This window comes from Tasmannia lanceolata, unplaced genomic scaffold, assembly GCF_043159265.1.
Source record: "Tasmannia lanceolata isolate RefF3 unplaced genomic scaffold, GAP_Taslan_0.1 ptg000015l, whole genome shotgun sequence".
In the NCBI taxonomy this organism is placed as follows: domain Eukaryota; kingdom Viridiplantae; phylum Streptophyta; class Magnoliopsida; order Canellales; family Winteraceae; genus Tasmannia; species Tasmannia lanceolata.
This window is the reverse complement of record NW_027518692.1, coordinates 42,135,360-42,157,124: the sequence shown is the minus strand read 5'-3', so window position 1 is coordinate 42,157,124 and position 21,765 is coordinate 42,135,360. Positions and strand designations below refer to the sequence as shown.

The 21,765-nt window shown below is 37.2% G+C and overlaps 1 protein-coding gene across 2 annotated transcripts; it reads left to right on the top strand.

Annotated features, from left to right (window-relative positions):
* Positions 1-639: 639 nt before the first annotated feature.
* On the top strand, positions 640-19,953 carry LOC143847345 (zinc finger CCCH domain-containing protein ZFN-like). 2 transcript variants are annotated; one of them, XM_077356142.1, is made up of 8 exons: positions 640-906; positions 1,820-1,977; positions 4,572-4,634; positions 10,208-10,327; positions 10,437-10,733; positions 12,532-12,861; positions 18,159-19,090; positions 19,621-19,953. In XM_077356142.1, exons 1-7 carry the CDS (start codon positions 828-830, stop codon positions 18,444-18,446), a joined length of 1,335 nt encoding a protein of 444 aa, XP_077212257.1. In that variant the 5' UTR covers positions 640-827; the 3' UTR covers positions 18,447-19,090; positions 19,621-19,953. The 2 variants fall into 2 exon arrangements, with proteins under 2 accessions (XP_077212257.1, XP_077212256.1); XM_077356141.1 differs by having other exon boundaries at positions 19,618-19,953.
* The last annotated feature ends 1,812 nt before the right edge of the window (positions 19,954-21,765 follow it).

Below are 21,765 nucleotides of genomic sequence, written 5' to 3'. Positions count from 1 at the left end.
AGGTGATATTCTGACGGCAAAAAACGTTAAAGCTGCCCACTGTTCACGGTAAATGGGGGCGAATGCGTACTGCAGAGGGGGTGAAAAAATCATCTCCCAAAAAAATTAATTCAAGACGTAGTGTCGTCAGGCTTCTCCCAATAACTCCCATCCAATATTGCCACGTGTATAAAAGTAGCCGGGCCCGTATTATTTCATACCCCGAATCCCATCTCCATAGGCTGATCATAACCCTTCAATTCGTACATCAAAAGATTGAGAGGTTAGGATTATCCAATTATTTGGGCCCCACTATTTTTTTGTACTTTAGATTAAATATGGTACACAGGATTCCTGCCTTTATATAAGTAGGTCCAGCCTAAAATATTTCCCCCATAATCTGGTCCCAACCCTTTTAATTTGTGGTGGTTTCTTATGCGGTCTTTTTTTTTAAATTTTTTTTCAGATTTAGGAGAGTCCATTGGATGAGAGTTTTTTTGGTGGCCTAATATCTACGAACGGTTTAGATCATCCAAATAGGTGGGCTCCACTGCTATGTTAAAAGCTCCCTGACTCACACGCGTTTTCCTCACAGCTCTCGGAAAAAGTTAGAAATGGGAAAATTGGTTTTATAAAAGCGGTTTTTCTTATATCCCGGTTTCCCGTATTTTCCTCCCAAAGAGAGAAACGACTGGTTATTTTTTTATTCCTCTCCTCGTTTGTGGAGAGGAAAATACTTTCCTAATTTTTTCCTCCTCTTTCTTTTCCTCAGCTTTCCGACTCCGGTTATCGGCCGGAGAATTCTTTCCGTTGATATTCCGGCAGGACTCTGTGATGGTGTTTCTGTGATGGAGTACGAATCCGGGATTCATATGTCTAGGTCGGCTATGCCTGAGGGATCGTCTCTCGCCTCGCACTTTGATGAAGGTTAGGGTTAGGGTTAGGGTTTCTGTCCTGGATTTCCTCAATTTTCTTTTGATTTTCAGCTTTTTTAATGACTCTTTTTTTTTCGCCTTCTGTGTTCTGTTTTTCGATTTTTTATGGTTTTTTCGGCAATGTTGCACGGGCTAGGGGTTTTGAGCTGAGGAGTGCAAATTGTATCGAAAATTTGGAGGCTTAGGGTTCGTTGATGCCAATTTGGCATTTTTCGATGTAAATTTGCGGCAATTAGTGTCGATTTTCTTCAAATTTGTGTTTTTTCTGATTTTCATTGATGGAATTTGATACGATATTGGAGAATTTTTTAATGAGTGTTATCTTTTCTTTGACTTGGATTGATGTTTTTTTTCTTCTTATCCATAATTAGTTTATTTAATTACATAATATTTTATTTCGTTATTTATTTATTAAAATTGTGATCCCACCTTAAATTTCATTGTTTGCATCTCTGTAAATTTTGTAAATGTGATGTGTGCTGATCCTTCGGTTCGATTTTTTTAATTGTTTTTTTTTTCCAGATCAGTGAACATTTGTGTGAGTGTAGGTTTCAGGTGATTCTGGGCTTCTTATTATCTTTTTTTCATGTGGGTCATTGCTTCTAATTGGGCGAGTTAAGGAAACAAATGGGTTTGTGATAGAAGGAAGAAACAACCTAAGAGTTGTATGCCAGTTCCATTCATAAAAGCATTAAATTTTATGAGTTTTTTGCTTTTATCTTCTAATACTGTTCTTGCATTTTATCTTTCATTGTCATTTTCTCAATGTGCTTTCCAATGCCATGGGTGTTCTGTCTGTTTTTTATAGTGTGGATTTGCAATGACTTTTGATATGCAGAGTAGTGTGAGGTTCCCTCTGGTTATATCTGCATGTTTCAATTTTTTTTTTAACCGTCTTACCACAGGTACAATGTGGCAAATGAACTTGAGATCTAATGAAAGTATGGAATCTGGGCCCTATCCCGAGCGTCCAGGAGATCCAGACTGTGCTTACTACATCAGGACCGGCCTGTGTAGATATGGAATGACATGCCGATATAATCACCCTCCAAATAGGAAGCTGGTAAATACTACACATGTCTGGACTATCTTATTGCTTCACAGGTTTTAACTAGATCAACTCAAAGTATTAATATGTGCATTCTATGTTTGTATCTTCTCTCAACAAGACACTAATATAAGTTTTGAGGTATTTAATGCTCTTTAAACCACTTAAGCCCCAAACATTGTCCGCGTAACAGGGGGATGCTTGTTGAGAACATTTAGTGGTCATACTTCTCCATAGCTTTTCGCTGATGTCATTGAGTAAATCTTAATCTCAAAGATTCCAATTATATATATCCTAGTATTCCACCCCATGCTATTCATGGGTGTAAAATGGTGGGCGCCATAAAAACACGAGTTGCAAAATGGTGGCACACAAAGAATGATAGAAACATTGTGTGATAAAAGTAACCAAAACAAAAGGGTACTAAAACATTGACATTGCGGGCCAAACACGAAGAAGGAACCCCCTAAATCAAGTGTTAGGATCTTCTATTTGTAGTGGATCTCATCAATGACTCTAATTGCCATACACGTGTGCCATGTGTTAATGGCCATTGGCCATGGTGCCTTAGAAACACCGCGAGGCTTTGCATTTCTCAAAACAAAAAATGAACTTCAATGGGCTTCAGCCCCTTGCTCAATTGGAGTGGACTCTGGTCATTGGGGTCTTGTGATGAATCCTGCCGTAGAAAAAAATTAATGAAATAAAGATGTCCTACATAAAATATTACCAAGTAATTAAGGAACTCAACTATTTACTTACCATGTGGCATGAAAACGAAGGGATTGAACAGAGGTTTTAGAGAGAGTGAGAGAGATCACCACTCTTAGTTTAGGTGTTGTTGCAGAGGCGGTCATAAATGATCCTTGGGCTGATGATGTAGCGGGCATTTTGCAGAAGTGGAAGGATTGACGCTGCTACAGCGAGAGAAGGGAAATCAGAACGAAAAGGGTACCCTTGAGAGAGAAACGGTAGTGGCGGGATGCAGGAGAGGAAGAAAGGACAGACAGAAGAGAACAAAAAAGAAGAAGAAGATTACCTTCTTTTGGCATGTCTTCTTCTTTGGTGATGCACGGATTTCTCTACGGCGTGCAAACTGGAGAGGGTAGTAGGCTAAATCGGCAAGTCTCATGTTTAAAGAGAGACACAAGCAAATAAATATTTGATTTTCCTTCCCCCCATGACTCTCTTAATTTGAGACGGTTAAGTCATGGTGAAAGCCGAATTAATAGGGATTAAATCAATGCCAAATCTCTCTCGCCACCGAATTAATAGGGTTAAATTGAATGTGAGTGGCAAAACGAATTTATTTGGTTAAAACTGAATTAAAATGGAAGCAAGCACGAAAACAGTTATAGTAAGTGAATTTGTAGGTGGTGAATTAGTAATGGTAAATAAAAACCAAATTAGAAGGGGAATTTTTCGAATATCCTCAACACCCACTTAATAGCTACTAAACAAATTTCTATTCGCCTAATTAGCAGGTAATGATAAAAAATAGTGTGGTAGCAAAACGGCAAAACCATTTTTTTTTGTAGAGGGCGGTAAAATCCAATTAAACCGATTTTCAAGATGGGAGATTCAAATTTGGGGAGATTTTTGATTTTGTGTTTTTTAAGGAAGGTGTTGATATAGATTAGTAGAAAAATTGAATTAGTTGCCTAAAAAAACAAAAACTCAAATAGTACTGGAAAACAGATCTTGTAATGGTTAGCAAATTTTTAGGAAAGAAAAGGTTAAAATTGGCAAAATCTTATTGGTGGTAAGCTATGATTTGTGGACACGGACACGAGTGTCGCTTGTCGACACTGACATGGAGTGTCGGACACGGTAAACCCCAAAATTTAGAAATGGGGACACGGCTAAAATAGAAAGTATATACAATCATGATTTGTCAATATGGATTTGTGTGTTGAGTTTCGACAAGGATATGAGTTGCCTAACATGGTAACATCTAAAAATCTAGAAATGGTGACATCTATATACACATAAAATTATTGATTATTATACAAATATGTGTCCACATGCCCACATTAATTCTAACACTCCTAGCAATACATTTAAAAGTGTCCAAAGGAGAGTGGACACATGTGTCGTGTCGGATACGGCAGGAGACGTGTGTCAGCAATAAATTTGAAGTGTCGGCTAAATCATAGGCAGTAAGAAACCGATTTGGTAGTGGTGCGGATTAGTTGGGAAAAGTGAATGTTTAGTGGGAAAATCAAAATAGTTGCCAAAAACAATTGAGTAATTGTTAGCAAATTTATAGGGAAGATCATAAAAATCGCAAAATGTTATTAGTATTAAGATAACGATTTAGTAGTGGGGCAAATTAAAGGGAAAAGCCAATGTTAGAGGGAAAATCAAATTAGTTGAGTGTGAAAATCAAGTTAGAAGGGGGAAAATTGATAAATAACGTCAAATCAATATTGGTTTTGGCAAAGCACGATTAGCGGCAAAACCTATTTCGTAGGGGAAAAACTTTTCTAAAAAAATTATTTTCTTGAAAAAAAAAGACGAATTACAGCGGAAAAAAACATGCTTAGTATATATTATAGATAGATAGATTTTATAATTGGTGAATTTGATTAGGTCCTGTTAAATGGCAGGCTGTTGCTTCTGCAAGGGTTAAGGGAGAGTACCCTGAAAGATTAGGGCAACCTGAATGTCAGGTATGCCTTCATTTATCTTTATCCTTTCCAAATCAGAATGTTATGTTACTTACCTGCTCTTGCATGTGTGCTGAAGGTCCAAGTGGTCTTGGTGGTATTCTGTACTTGTTTTTTATACTTTCCAGATTTTTACTAATATTGATGATTGTTAGATTGTTACTGGAATTTGGAATTGCAAATGTATGTGAATGATTTTGAATTTTTTATGTTGCTTGGTTCCTTATATATGGGCATGCATCGTGCAAATTGATCTGTTGTAGTGTGATGTATGAAGTTCGTTGTATGTTACAAACTGCTGAAAAACATTTAATGAAATGCTGCAGTGAATTTTTACATTTCATTTGTCTTCTTGATGTTTACCTAAGAATGCTAACCACCTGATAGGGAATAAAATAGGCGGGTGGAGGAGCAAAATTTACGGAAGCTTTCTTCAACGACCATTGTAATTGCTTGGGGGGGGGGGGGGGGGGGGGTGGATTGGTTAATTCATTTTTCTATTTTCAAGATCCCAAGAATGCTAATCAACTCTTGCCTCCTTGGGATTTAATGTATATATGAAGTCCACGTCAATTGACTTCTCACCTGAAACATGATCTAAATGATGGAATGATAGAGAAGGCAGAAGGGGAAAAACAATAGAGATACTGGAGCGGTCATTCACATCATGAAACCTGATGTCTAGTAGAACCACCTGCTAGGGAATCCAAAAGTAAAGCTCTTGATTAAATATTGATGGACATAACCAGCTACATGGAGTCGAATGGTTTCTACCCTTCCCGGATCCACGTAAAGAAAGCCGACTATTAAAGGTTTCCATAACTGAAAGTGGTGGGAATGATGACCACCATAGTCAATGCTAATGCCCAACAAAAAAAAGAAAGAAAAGAGGAAGAAAAGAAAACTACTATAGTCACTTGTTAATTTCATGTTTTTTTTTGAGAGATGGGAAAAATTGTATTTAAAAGTAGAGAAACAAACGGGGAAATCCCAATTACCGATATGGTTGAAATACAACCAAAGCACGAATAAAAAGGAAATAGAAAGGAAAGAGACACAAACAAAAGTGAAAAAGCAAACAAAAAAAGAAGACCAAGACCGCCTTAAGGGGTAGGTAATCAGACAAATCGAAGCTTAACCTCTCCCCTCCTGAACGGGCTAAGAACCAACTTCCTTATTAGCTGACTACCAAACATGTTGGAATTCCCCTTGCTGGCCCTCAACTCGGTGAAAAATCCCGTTGAAAGCATTGGTGAATCTCCAAGGAAAAGAACAGATTTGATTCAGCCATCTGAACACATTGAGGGATTCACCTACCACTATCAGATCGTCCAAGCCTTGATTTCCTATTTTCTGGAGCCCATGAAGGATAGCAAGAACCTCTATTTCGTTAGAATCTCCATTTCATTGGAATTTCCATGAAGGATAGCAAGAACCTCTATTTCATTAGAATCTTTTATGCACCTAGATCGTAAAGCCAGATTCATCTCTAAGGAGGTTTCTCACACATGCTGGGCTGAAGCGGAGGAGGGGACCAATTCAGAGAAAGAAAATTTGACTCCTCTCCTCTATAGCAAATCTCTATCCAGCACCGTCTTAGGGTGGTTTATGAAATTCCTTTGAACACAGGGATAGTCATCGTCCTTGAAGATGCGCCTTGCCCAATTGATGGCTAAGATGCGCCTTGCCCAATTGATGGCTAGAATAGCCACACTCCATAGAGTTTTTCCCCACACTCCATAGAGTTTTTCCCCTTTCAACCCACGGGAAAATTTCCAAGCTTCAAATAATTCTGCAAAATAATAAGGAAACATCCAAGCAATGCCAGAAAGACTTAAATGCTTGACTAGATCTCTCTGGCCACCCTGCAGTGCAAAAATATGTGGTCCATCGTTTCTCTTGCTTGAAGACACAAAGTGCATTGATTGATGATGATGATATTACGGCTTCAGAGGTGGTTCGCTGTCAGAATATTTTCTAAGACCCTTGTCCACCCGAAAGCCCAAGGGCTCAAACTCTAGCAGTTGCATAAATCTTCCATATCCTGTTAACTGGCAAGGCCGGTAAGGATGATAAGAGATGCTTGTAGAAAGGTTGGACAGAAAAACCCCATTAAAATCCCAAATCCTGTATCTCCTAACCTGTCCCGCTCTTCTGATAAAGGTAGATTCCAATAAGCCCAAAAAAATGGCAACCCTTTCGATCTCCCAATCAAAGAAGTTAATGTGAAATGTAACTTTCCAGTTGATCCTCCCATCGATATGACAATTGAAGTCTTTAACATTAATCTCTTTGATACTCACCACAACAAATAAATCAAGAAAAATCTACATCAACGGTCAATCTTTGCACCAAGGATCTTTCCAAAGGTGGACCATGTCCCCTTTATGTGCTTTGAAGCAAACTCCTCTAAGGAAGGGCACTCTTAACTTCATAATATCTCTCCACACCAAACCCGAACTATTTTATAGTTGTCACATGGGATCCAATTACCGAAGCTCGCTCCATATTTGTATTCAATGACTCTGTGTACCACAATTGACTTTTGTCTTTCCCATATCTCCATAACCATTTAGCCAATAAACCTTTATTCATAATCTTAAAGTTGGGATCACCCAACCCCTCCGCTCATTTAGGCCTACAGAGTACAGACTTCCTCCCACTCAACATGGTGAAACTGCCTTTTTTCTTCGAAGCAAGTATGCAAAAAATTGCGTTGAATCTTTTCTAGATGCTAAATCACTCCAATAGAACATCTAAAGGAAGACATGTAGTAGATTTTATTTTATTTTACACTGTATTCTGTTCTTGTTAAGAATTTGGGCTCAAGAAGTTCCTTGCTAGAGATACACGTCATGGTGATCTATATTTTCTGTATTATCCTGGTGTCAAATCCTCACATTTGGATTGCAAAGTTGTTGCTTTATTCATGTTCCAGTCACCTAATGCTTTCATTTGTGTGGCTTCGTTGACTTGTTCATGTGAAACACCGTGTCTTACGATCTTTAGTTTCCCAGTCTTTATTAGAACTGCATGTAATAAAGCTTTCGAGCACCATCTTTGTCATAGTTGTAAGATAAAAAAGCACTCTGAAATTCCGTTTAATTCATATAGACAATATTTGAACTTCATTCTAGCTAGCTTGAATTGTACATTTTCATGTTTAGGGTCTTGCCACTGTTTCTTATTATCTAGCTCTCATTTCTATGTATGTTATCTTTGTGGATGATTTCACTTGATATGCATTGATAATTTGATACCTTCTATATTAAATAAATCCTATGTTCATCCCTTTTCTCCTCAACGTGATGGAGGGGAATATAACTTCCAAGCCTCCAGGGAATTCTGCCACTCTCGTGGCATTTTCTTGGATTCTTCTAGTCCACATACCCCGACTTTTCACACAGCTGCTCATATCATTAGCATGCCTCTGTCATCCACTTGTGGTCAGCAAACATCATTTCATGTTCTCATTGATCAATAGCTGGGTTACTCGTTCTTCGCTCCTGGGGTTGTATATGTTATATCCACATGTTCCCAATTTAGAGAAAGAAACTCTCTAAATCTGTGATCATGGATTTAAATTTCAGTTTCAGTATCGGTAGGGACCCAAACCGATTTTTTTTTTCAAATTTCGGTCATTTCGACCCAAATTTTTACAATTTCGGTCAAAATGACCAAATTTCGGCCAGAATCCAAACCGAAATATGAAAATTTCAGATTTCGAAATCCGGAATTTTGGATTTTGGCCAAAATTGAAAACCATGGCTGTGATACATACTTTTGTTGGGTATTGTGACGAGTACAGAGGTTACTGTTATTCACTTTCCTCTAGGAGGGTACTAATTTCACCATCCCACCATGCCGAAGATTCCACTTCTTGTTTAGCCTCCGCCGCAACAGCTCGATAAGTTATGTTAGTCTCCTCTAGGTTTGAGTTTGGCTCTCTCTCTCTCTCTCTCTCTCTCTCTCTCTCTCTCTCTCCGCAGCTAATGACAAACCAACTCTTGCAATACCTCTAGGCCCACATTCATTGCTTCCCTTCCACCACCTACTATACCTCCAAATATTGACGTCCTCGTTGCCAATGACCTATGGGATGATGCTAATGTGGTCATGAGGTCATCCTACTTCCCATCGTCTGATGAACAAGTGTCGATTGTGTTGGTGATCGAATATGAGATCCTCACTCCGTCGCCTAGGAACCTCTGCAGCACAATCCTCATTCACAAGTGCATCAATGTTTGCATCTGCTGCTTCCCCTACATCGAACCCATCCAACTCATCTTCTAGCTATTTGGATTTAGCATCCTCACATGGAAAAATCTTTGTTTTAAAAGGCAAAGGCGTGAGGCAAGTTGTTCAACCCTCTCGTGTGGTGAGGCGTGAGTCTAATGAATTTTTTGGTATTCTATATAAAAATTAGAAAAATAAATAAATATGGCTCATTAAACTAAGGGAAATGATGTCAGCACAAGCATGTTTTGATAATTGCACTAATGCATCTTGTCTTTTATTATTTAAAGAACTGTCAAATGTTATTACAATTCCCTAAAAGCTCTCAGAAGCAAATTTAAAAACAAAAGAGAATAATACCAAAACATGGTTGTGCTGATATCATTTCCCCAAATTAATTATCCATTATATATTTGAATGTTAATTCCTGTTTTAGTTATTGTGAAAATAATACTGTGAATAAATTTTAATATCTGTCTACAGTAAAACCATAAAATGTTTTTTTTTGAAATGGTGATCATATAATGTTTAGTTCATGATAAACATCAGCATATTATAAGATAATACAATGTATAACTGCCCGTAGTCATAATATATGGATCAATTGTGTTCCCAAGAGGGCCGGAATTGCTCTCTCAGCATGGAGGCACAAGTCGTCTTGTATTTTTTTAATGTGAACGAAAAATATATAAATGAAAAAAGACTGAGGCGGTAGAGAACAAAGCCAAACAAATGACATCAAGGGGGAACATGGTCAAAACACTCCAGCGCTAGTCTGCCAACATCGTCTCTAGCTAACTACTGTCCCTAGCTAACTGGTCTGCCTCACTGTTAGCCGTCCTCCAAACATGATTAAAACTGCCATTATGACCTGGCAAGTGATCCCAAATTTCTTCTAATCACATTTCCTCTAAGGGAAGGACACTCATGATCTTAACCATCGGATCACATTCTACAATGAGGAGATTGAGATCTCCCTCCACTATTAGACAAGTGCCGGTAAGGGAGGCACAAGTCTGCTTATAGGGTAAGATTGTTCTTCATGCATGAATCTGCTTGTAGGTTGCAGATGTGGTTTGTTAGTAGGATCACCACCCTAAGAGAGCATGCTCACTTTGAATCACAAGAATAAATATTTATTTAGGAAAATAAGGTTTATATGAGATGTATAAAAGTTTGTGATCTTTGAATAATGTGTGCAGTTTATATGCTGGTAACCAGAATCGTATCTTTTGTGTTCTGGATTGGATGTGTTTTGCTTCTCAGCTTTGTTATCTTTATTTCCTGTTTGCCCTTTCCTGAATTTGAAGTTTAACCTTTTCCTTGAAGCTGTTTTTCAGTACTACTTGAAGACAGGAACATGCAAATTTGGAGCCACATGCAAGTTCCATCATCCCAGAGATAAAGCTGGAATTGCTGGAAGAGTTGTATTAAATGTTTTAGGCTATCCACTACGACCGGTTTGTTATTGCCGATCACTTTAAGAACTTATTCTCCTACAATTTTGTTTCATCTTTAACACACCAAAAGATTTAAGTTGTGTGATTAATTTCTTTTTCTTCATTGTAGAGTGAGAAGGAGTGTGCTTATTATTTGAGAACTGGGCAGTGTAAGTTTGGGAACACATGTAAATTTCACCATCCACAACCATCTAGTCAGATTGTTCCAGTGCATGGATCTCCTGTTTATCCATCCGTACATTCCCCCACAACTCCTAGTCCACAGTCTTATCCAGGAGGATTAACAAATTGGCCGTTATCAAGGGCCTCGTTCATTCCAAGCCCTCGCTGGCAAGGTCCTTCAAGTTATGCTCAATTGATTCTTCCGCAGGGGTTAGTACCAGTTCCCAGCTGGAATGCGTATCCTGTAAGGCCTTCTCTGCCTCTCTATTCTCTATATTTCCTTCTGCCCCTCTATTCTTTACATTTGAGAAGACCAGCTATCATTGTGTTTAGCATCTTACATTGGTGGCACTAAATGGTTGTGTCTCTTTATATTGGCATTTTATCTGGGCAAATGATATTCACACCCCTTTGTTTTAATAATCACACACTTCCCTTCATTTTCAATTTTCAAATTTCAAATTAGCTTTTAAAAGCTGTTGTAATTCCCAAAAAAAATTCAAAAATTCCCAAAAAACTATCAAAAGGCAACCAGAGAAGTGTTAAATAAAGTTAGGAGTGTCATCAAAATATTCAAAACAAGGAAGTGTGGTTATCATTTCCATTTATTTTTTCTGTACTTCTGTTATTATATCACTACCTGGGCTTATGGAAGCCAATCAGAAAAGTTTTTAACTAAGTTAAGACTGTCTTCAAAACAAGTGTGGTTATCATTTCCATTTATTTTTTCTGTACTTATGGTATTATCTTGCTATCTGGGCTTATGGCTGCAAAATAATAATGCATGACTGGCTTAACATTTATTGGATCAGAAAATAGTTAGGGAAATGTACTAGGTTTAGTGTATTAAAAATCCTTAGAAATCTGGAAGGTCTGGTAATGGAAAGTGTCTGAATATGTTCCCTGATGACTGTGATTTCTTTTTCACCCTGAAATTGCTTTTTATCTCGCTATCTGGGCTTATGGCTGCAAAATAATAATGCATGACTGGCTTAACATTTATTGGATCTGAAAATAGTTAGGGAAATCTACTAGGTTTTTTGGTATTAAAATTCTTTAGAAATCTTGAAGGTCTGGTAATGGAAAGTGTCTGAATATGTTCCCTGATGACTGTGATTTTTTTTCCTCACTGTAGTAATTTATATGTTTCTATTCTTCTTTCTTAATCAATAGAATTTTGTAGCAGATAAAAAAGAAGAAGATAGTCTGGATTATTTTTTTTCCAGCTTGTGAATATTTTCTAGTTACGAATGCTATACATTTATCAGCCTGTTCATTTGATATGTCTTAACAATTTTCTTTGAATTTTCTTTAATATTTTTGAATGAGATTCTTTTGGATCTCTGAAACTTTAAAAGGAGCATTCAGGATTTTGGAAATTTCATGTACGGGACAAGTTATTAACCATAGTAAATGAAAGGCTTCAAATACAGCATATCCTATCCATTTTTGTAAATTTATTATGCATCTAATTAGAATCTTAATCTCCATCCAAATTCTCCGTGTTAGATATGCAGCTGTTGCAGTAGGCAATCGCACTGGAAAACCTGCCTGGTGGCAAATGTTGAGAATTTGGCAATTCTAAAAGTTGCCCTATGTTCAAAGTTATAACTTATAACCCTATCCAAGTAACACATAATATATCCCTTCCCATTTAATGATAGAAGTTGATATGATGCGAGAAAAACTATTTGTTTTCATGTTACAACGATGGCAGATGACCTATTCAGGTTCTTGTTGCATGCATTTACCTTGCAGTCTTATTTTTGAGTTGTCTTTCCTGAATACATATGGCTTGACGTAGTAAATTACCTTGAATCTTATTGTAATTATTGATACTTGTGATAAATATCTCTCTCTTGGTGCATGTATTTAACTGTCTTGATTTATTTTTTGTGTTTTCTTTCCTGAATACACATGGCTTGACTTAGTTAATTACTCTGGAACTTACTGTAATTATTGATATTTCTTATAAATATATATCTATTTTGAGAAATGTGGAAGTGTTGCCAACATGTTTATGTTTGGGGGATCCCTGACAGGGGCAGCTGGGATCAGTTTCATCGTCAGAGACCCAGCAACAAACAGTGGGACCCAGTCAATTTTATGGGACTTCGCGACAAAGTGAAACAACAAGTGCGGGAGGTCAAGGGATGTTTCCTTCGTATCGTTCTGGGTCTGTCCCTGTAGGCCTTTATGCATTGCAGAGAGAGAACGTGTTTCCTGAGAGACCTGATCAACCTGAGTGCCAGTTTTACATGAAGACTGGAGATTGCAAGTTTGGTGCAGTTTGTAGGTTCCACCACCCTAGAGAGAGGTTGATTCCTGCTCCCGACTGTGTGTTGAGTCCCTTGGGTCTTCCACTACGTCCAGTAAGTTATACAATGAGCCTTCTTTTTTCACCCGATGCTTGGGCATTAGGATCTGTTCATGTGGAAACTATGTGGTGTTAATGTTCTCTTTTTCCTTTTACTTTTGGAGGTCCTTAATTCTTGCCCTTTTTTTTAAAATTTGATGAGGAAATGCAATAACATTCCGTAATGAGTATATTTGTGGTATATATGAAATCTCATTTAAAATAGCCTCGGGCATTTGCATATTGTTTCTCCATATCCAAATTCATTGTATGCAATTGGATGCGTGCTCCTTGAAATGCTTGTGTTTGGATTTTTTACTATATTGTGAATTAATATAAAGCTCGGGTATTATCTCCTTAAGCTGTCTTCGATTAGCTTATTTTGTGTTGTTTGTTGCAAATCCAGCTCTTGCACCCACGCATGTACCTCCAATTCTGGTAAGTGAGATCATGAATAACTTGTTCTGTTTATCAACAATGCACACAACTAAATTAGTCATCCAACAATGAACATTAACTTGTAGGGACACTTCCATAAAAGCTGTTTTCAATAGCTGATAGTGAATTGTTTCCCAAGAAACCGGTGGAGCCTGCCTTTAGTTGACAACCGTACTGCATAGGCGATGTTTTACGAGAATGATGGGAGATTGACTGTAGCCCGAAAGTCAAGGAGAAGCGTTTTACTAAATGGACACCCTCCCCTAACACTCTGAAACTTAATTGTGATGGATGTGTTCTAGATGTAATCCAGGGCCTGCAGGCATTGATGGTGTTATTAGAGATCTTTGGGGATCTATTTTCTTGGCATTTTTGGGTCCCATTGGGGAGTCTGACTCTAGCGGTGGAAATCAGGGTGGTGCTTGTGGGGTGGGGGTGTGCGAGGGGGGGTGGGGGGGGGGGGGGGTGTTAACTCTTCATCAATAAACAGGGCAATCATAGTTTGGTGGAAAGGAACTATGCAAGCACAATGGTAGCTTGACAACTGGAAGTAACCCCGAACTGTGGAGATTGGCTATCTTCGTTCTGTATATAAGAGATCTGAGCTCACATCTATCAATGTTCTTCATAGAACCAATGTGATGGCTTACAATCTTGCCAATAGTGGTGTTGTTAGGAGTCCCATCACTTCTAATGTTGATCCCTTAAACCTTGTGTAAGTGCGGGTTTTCTCTGTTTAGATTTTTCATTTTTTTGTTGTGTGGGGCTACCTTGGACCTCTCCACTTCGCTTCTTTCTTCATCAGCAAATTTATATTTAGAAAAAAAATAAAAACATCGATTCATCACACTAAGCGAAATTTCAGCTTAATTTGCTCACGATGATCCTACACAGCAACTAAAAGCGGTGACCAATACTATGAAAATTGAATTGTGTCATAAAATCATAAAAGGATACACTTGAATTAAATCAAATTGTTAGGTTTTAGAGCCTCTCCAAAATCAAATTGTGAGATTTTATGATTTTGAAAGAAAACTAAAAAAAATATCACTAGTATTAAAAAAAATTCATAAATCAAATTGTAAGGTTTTAGAGCCTCTCTAAAATCAAATTGTAAGGTTTTATGATTTTGAAAGAAAACTAAAAAAAATATCACTAGTATTAAAAAAAATTCATGTGGGTAATAGAATCAAAGACAAATGGATACATCTTGTGTCAAAATGTGAATGCTGTGCTGAATCCAATGGGGAAGGGGTTGATTATCTCTTCGTGAATGGTGATCTGGCTGATGCGGTTTGGTCTTTTTGCTAATTCTCTGGATGTTCTCATCATTCAACGCGACCATCCAATTCAGATTGCTTTCATGGTACAAATTATCCAGCAGAAACAATTTTTTTTTTTTTTTTCAGTTTCATATTGACAGTTATCCCCCCTGTTATCAGGCGGGATCTTTGAAGTGAAAGGTTTAGGCAGCGAATGGAAGGTGAACTCAGACCTGTTTCTATTATTATAAGATCTATCAATATGTGGACGTCTAGAGGTAATTCAATTGCTCTTTTATTGCGTCTGTTGTTTAAGCAACATTGGTATTGCTCCTATCAAGGCAAAACCTTATAAGATCAGTTTTGTCGCTTGGATTAAACCAAGGGGATCTGAGATCAAGTTGATTATGGATGGGGCGTCTAGAGGCAATTCGAGAATCTCAAGATGCGGTGGGATCGTTAGAACCATAACTCATTCAGTTGATGACATTTTTAGAGTCTCCTACAATGACACGGTCCAGGTTGGCCACTGTTATCAACCTCAATTCATGCTAGAATAGCTTGGACCTTCGCATTGTTGCATCCGCCTGAAAGACCCTGAATTTGCCCATCTCATGATACTGTCATGCTTGCATAGAATATATGTTTTATCTCTTTTATGGTTGCAGCTTGAGGCTAGAGCTAGCATGGATGGTCTAGATATTGCAATTCTTTGGTTTTCTGAGGTACGGATCGAAGCTTATAGCAAGGTGCTCATTGATTTGATTGTAAAAATGGCAACCTGCCCTGGTCAATCTTCTACTTTTGGCAGGAAATTAAATCTCTAATCTTGGATATTTATCCGCGGTTCTCTCAGCATAATCAGATGGCAGACTCCTTAGAGAACCTTGCTTGTGATACTAGAGACAATAGTACTTTCTCAAAATTGGATATCTCCCTAGAGCTGCTTGAGGAGCCCTTAGATGCAATATTTTGGGGATCCCATATAATCACAAAGTAATGTTGTTTGGGATTGTTTTTTATTTGCTGTCTAAGGCTTGGCCTGTTACCTTCTTTTGTCATCTTTCTTTTATTGATCACTTGGTTCAAGTTGCTGGTTCGTGGTTTGCATTTTTCTTACAAATTTGGTTCTTTACAAATTTCATACAAATTTGTTTCTTTTATCGATTGCTGTGTAGTTTAGTATCGGTAATATATAGTTGAGTTTTAGTAATGCATAGTTGAGTTTCGGAAATGTTTAGTCGAGTTTCCGTAATGTGTAGTTGAGTGTGGATGATGCGAAGTTGTGTTTTGGTTTTGCGTAGTTGAGTTTCAGTAATGTATCGTATAGTTTCTGTAATGGGCAGTTGAGTTTCAGTAATATGTAATTGAGTTTTGATAATGTGTAGTTGAGTTTTGGTCATGTGTAGTTGGGTTTCGGTAATGTGTAGTTGTGTTTCATTAATGTATCATTCAATTTTGTTAATGTGTTGATGAGATCTGGTAATGTGTAGTTGAGTTTCAGCAATGTCTAGTTGAGTTCCTGTAATTTGTAAACAAGATAAACCAGGTATATCCAACTCTAGCTAATCGATGAGCTGGTAAGGGGTTCTCAAATTTCCTACAAATCTGGTTCTTTACAAATGAGTCCCATGAGCTGATATTGTCCTTAGCCACTTCAACTCTAGCGATTGCCCTTGTTGTTGCCATGTGGATTCATTGCTTGGGTTTTATATCTACAAGCCTCACCTTTATGATTTTGGATATCTCTTAATATTCAAATTTTGTTTTTACTATATCCAACCAATTGGGTAGTTGCTCCTTGTGTTCTCCATAAAAATCAGGTAGATCCAACTTAATGGAAGTCCCAATCGCTTCTATTCTGCCCATGTTTCTAGAATTGAGCACCTTGTGCATCTGTCCAACAGATTACCACTTGCTTCAATGGTTCGCAAAGCTTCCCAATCAATTGTTGCAGATCTTGAAACCACTCTCGACTCACAATAATCTTGCTGCTTTGTTAGATTAATTCCTCTTGTCATTGCCTCAGGCATGTTGCCAGCACATGCTAACTAGTATCAAAAGAAGAAAAATGCAGCAACAAAATAATTCAAGAAGAAGATAAAGTTGAAGAGGAATGGAAATAGGGAAACTCTAAGTCCTAACAGCTCTCAATAGGAAATAAAATGATTGGTAGTAAGTCCCTTTTTTTCATTTATTTTTTGTTATATATGGAACCCTAGGTTAGTGCCAATCAGCCCAATTCATATAAATTGTCAAGTTTCACCCAGACAAAACCACCTAGCAAACGTCTTGATAAACTGTATAAATAAATTAAATCTCTAACACATTGAGCAAAGGGAGGTTTCTACTTATTGCAATAATGAGCAAATGTGGTTTTCTACTTATTGTTGTGATAGCTTCTCACGTTCCACAATCTCCATATCTAAAAAGTAGATCTTGATTAGAGGAAGCAAATGGAGGTTATAAGTTTGTATTGTGTGGAAAGGTTGTGGAGTAATCAAGAAAATAGAATCATTCAATAAAAAGTAATCAAGAAAATAGTGGTTCTCCCAAAACTAGCCACCAAAGCCACAATTGTTGCATTTTCTTATATAACTCTGTCTTTATTCATAAAATCACCAATTCACCATTGTACAAATGTAGCTTAGCTATTTAATTTGGTTTGAGTAAAAAAAAATCAAGCTTTTCTATCATAGTTTCTGCCCCCTTAGGTCTTCAGCAGAAACACGTCCATGAGGCATATATCTTCAATCTGAGATGTATACAAGGTGTACCCCGCACGTATGCCTCAATGCGTTGAGGCTATATTTCGCCTCAAGGCGATCACGTCATATGCCTGGATTGCAAGGTGTACGCCACACGTTTGCCTCAAGGCATTGAGGCTATACTTTGCCTCGAGGCGATCACTTCATATGCCTTGATCTCTGGTTTAAGTTTGACTCTCCTTGTATCCGTTAGCATTATCTACTTGTCTGGATTTGATGTCTTAAAAATGTTAAGATTATTCATTGGTTTTGATGCTTGGATGTAATGGTAACTGATTGAAACCAGTGATCTAGATTCATGAAGTGATTTTTTAGTGATTTCATCTTTTCATTTCTATTTTTAGGGTTCTTTTCCTTATATTGTTTGGGCCACCAAATTGCTGTGGATCTTTACAGTTTTTTATTCTATTATGGTTCTTTTTGGAGATAAAGATGCTTTTCTTCTTCATAAAAAAATTAGCATGGTAATTCCATTATTTGTGAATATTGGCCATAATTTTGTTGTTTTTCATAAAGTTTGTTTATAATATTTGCATTGTTGAGTTGCGCTGCAAATTTTGTTTGTTGAGTCAGTTTAGGTTCCAGCATTTCATTTTCTGCTTCTATTATTTATGCTTCCATTAATTCAACTTTTAAAGTTAAGAATTTTATTTGATTATATGCTTTCTATTTTGAAGATTTTCTGCATTTTCTATTACTTATGCTTTAACTAATTCAATTTTAAATGTTAAGAATTTTATTTGATGCTCTGCTTTCTATTTTGAAGAAATTCTTCAATAATTCAGTATTCCACTTTTGACTTGGCACCCATATAACTGACATTGCTGGTTTTCTCTTTTCAACAGGGAGAGCCTTTGTGCATCTTTTATTCTCGTTATGGTATCTGCAAATTTGGTCCAAATTGCAAATATGACCATCCCATGGGAACCTTCGCATATGGTCTGTCCACATCCTCTTCAGCCGATGTCCCAGTTGTTCGGCGTTTGGTAGGATCCTCATCAGGAATTGGTGGATTACCTTTGTCATCAGAAGTGCCTGTGGAAGGAAATTCCAGACGAGTTTCACTGTCAGAGACACGACAATTACCTTCTGGTGATGAAAGCATTGAGCCAGAGGGATCACATACCCTTTGAGGATAAACAATTCGCTTGTAAATTGAATCCCCACTACAGGCTTTCATTATGAGCCAAGTCTGTTCATCTGGAGATTCATTTACTTGACAATAAAGTCAAGGCTTCTTAATTTCACATTTCAAAGCAACCAATAGGAAACATCTCTACTGTTCCAAAGGCCCATCAATTTATATTTATGAGAATTGCTTTTTTTTTTTTTCAGAAGTTGAGCTGCTATATGAAAACATTCCTCCCCAGTGTCCCTCGGTCCCCTCTTTCTCAGTGATTCCTTCCTTGCAGTTACCTTAGTATGTTCAAGGATTCCTTCCTTGCAGTTACCTTAGTATGTTCAAGGCGTTCTTCCTTTCCCCGTCCTTGCTTTTCTTCAATGTTGACTGTGGTTTCCTTGTATTTTGCATGTATTTTTGTTGTATCAAGTTATGTTTCTGTCTCAATATTTGTGGGGATTTTTCCCTTTCAGTCCCACCTATTATTCTCTCTCTCTCTCTCTCTCTCTCTTGTAGATAACTATTACATTGCAGAATTTTACATGGGCTGCTTGTCCTTTTGAACTCTATATGTTGAAGGCAGCAAAGTGAAACAAAAGGACCCGCCTCATCTCCTCAAAGAATGAAACCATCCTCTAGATCTACTGGTTCTCTAAGGTGATCTTTCTTATCTTTGCTTCTCAAGAGCTATGTCACAAATATCGTTCTCAGGAATTTCTCGGTAAGGGAAAATCTATATATATATAAAATCTTTTGGGGTTTGTATTGGGGAAAAAAATAACCATTTAAAAAAAGATAAAAAGTAAAAGTATTTAAAAAATATAAAATCTAAGAAAAAAATATAAAATAAATATATCATAAAAATATCGAGATGATATCTTGATATCATATTATCTTGATATTTATGATAAAAATGAAAATATCGGTATATTTTTAAAATCTCGGGATTATTTTGGGATTTTGTCGTTTTATCAAAATGTCGCTATAAAAACACAATATTTTCAAAATATCGAAGATCTTTGTGACATAGCTCAAGAGAATATCTTCTTTCACTTGAATTTTCAAATCCTTGAATGCAATTATCTTTCTCAAATCTGGAAATACATCTATGCTCCTCGTAATAATATGTTTGGTTTGGTGGTTTTATGTAATAAACTTAAAAATTTCAAGATCTGTCTTTTCAGCAGGCTTTATGAAATGGCGGAGAATTGGTCACAACACATAGAAAAACACTATTGCAGCATTCATTTGCAACATTATATCCCAGAAGGCATTATAACAGGTACCATGAGAATGTACAAAGCTGTTGGTTCCATTTGCTTTCCGAAAAATAAAAATTGTACCTGTTCAAAACCTGGAGGTGTGATTTATGTTCATGAATTTTCTGCTGCCTACTTTTTGATATGTCAGTGTGATTTTAAAATTTATTGCTACTTGATGAAGGGATCAAATGTACCTTTTGTCTTTACAATACTAAATAGCTTATCAAGATCTTTTAGATGGGAAAAGATTGCTTTTGACGTGCATTTCCTTACACATTTATTTTCCCAAAAAGGTTACGTATGCTTTCTTGGATTAAGACGCTCAGTTATAAAATTATGGACAACTGCACATTTCTGTACCCTTAAAGATATGCTAATATTGGTGAAAATGCTTTTTAAAAGGATAAATTCATAGATAATTATGATACTAAAACCAGGGCTCTGTTTAGGGGCATGGCCCACCTCATTCAACCAGATAGTTTGTCAAAGCATCTTGTTGACCAAGGAGGAAGAAATGCATAGGATTGAGAAATGTGCTACCTTCTGAAAGAACATATGTTCAGTTTAAGTCGACATCAAATTTAGATGAATTTTCTATCATTTAACTCTGTTTATGCTGTTAGCAAACAGTCTTGGATACCACCTTCTTAACGTATGGCATTGGTCTTGTTAACCATTTTACCTCCGGAAGAATATTGGCTATTGTTTTTCCCTTGATATATTTTATTTATAGAAAATAGGTATTATGTGGTCATCGTATTCTCAATAAGTACAAAGTTGGGGTTGGGTTCTTTGTTTGATCTCAGCTTAGTTACCAAAAAATGCCAAAAGAACTGAGGCAACAAGGCCCATACCACTGGCTCTGCCATTTTTGCAGCATTCCCTTTATTTATTTCCATTGGAAAATGAATGTTGAGTGGCACAAACCTTGGAAGGTGGACAGGTCTACTTCAGAAAAGGTGTCATCTCAATGAATAAAGGGAGCCATGATATAAATATGCCATGAAATTGACCATATCCAATCTAGTAGGTCCAGGTTCACTTTTATTTTCGTCCCGATTAGCTTCAATATTCCAAGCAATTAGGTGGATCGAGACACCAGGCAGTTGGAGGCGGATTGATGTTCATTTAAGGAGACGTTAGTTGCAGATTGGGGAATACAACAATGCCAACAAGAATGTCTTGACCATAGTTGCCAAAGTGGGAAGCGAGTGCGAGAAGTGATAAGGGAAGTGGAAATGAGAAACGAGGGGTCTAAAATAAAGAAAATAAGAGAAGCAAAAAGTAAGTGCATAAGAAACGTGTGGGAAGTGTCATCTAAAGTCAACATGAAGATGTATAAGCGTCATTGGAAGCAAACAAGATGCATATAGAAAGAGACAGGGTAATAGTTGGTTTGGGGGGAAGGGTTAATGTAGGTTGGGGTTACAAGTAATAAAGACGAGACTCATTAAACCGACATTACTTCAAACCTTCTGAGTATCATTTTGATATTTTCTCATTTCCTCTTCCTTAGCATTTAGGAGGCTAGGTATGTCATCCACAAATTGTAAATGGGAAATAGAATCTGAATCCCCTTTTCACTTGGAAGCCTTTTACCAAGCCCTTTTCCTCTCTCCTTTTAATCAATAAACTAAGTGCTTCTGCCACCAAGATGAATACATAGGGTGACATTGGATTTGTTGTCTTGTACCCCTTGAGCTCCCAAAATAGCCAACCGGTGAACCATTTATAAGAATAGAAAATGAAGCTGATGATAAGCAAGCTTTGATCCATCTTCTCCATCAAAAACCAAACCCATCTTCCCTTGGAAAAACTCGTCAAATTCCCACTCAACATGATTGCATGCCTTCTCCATGTCTAATTTATAGAAAATACTTGGTAGTCCATCACGCTTTCTAGAATCCAGAGTTCATTAACAGCTTAGAGAGCATCAAGTAATTGCTAACCTTTTACGAAGACACCTTGAGAAGAAGAGATTAGATCTCCCATGATCACTTTTAATCGGTTTTCCAACACTTGAGCTTGTATTTTGTAAAGGGTATGAGTGAGCCTAATTGGTCTAAAATC

Excerpts from the sequence above, each read along its gene's own strand:
- LOC143847345 (XM_077356142.1), top strand. The coding sequence starts at position 828 with ATGGAGTACGAATCCGGGATTCATATGTCTAGGTCGGCTATGCCTGAG. Across the intron at positions 1,978-4,571 it reads ACCCTCCAAATAGGAAGCTG|GCTGTTGCTTCTGCAAGGGT; the intron begins GTAAATACTACA and ends GTTAAATGGCAG. Across the intron at positions 10,328-10,436 it reads TAGGCTATCCACTACGACCG|AGTGAGAAGGAGTGTGCTTA; the intron begins GTTTGTTATTGC and ends TCTTCATTGTAG.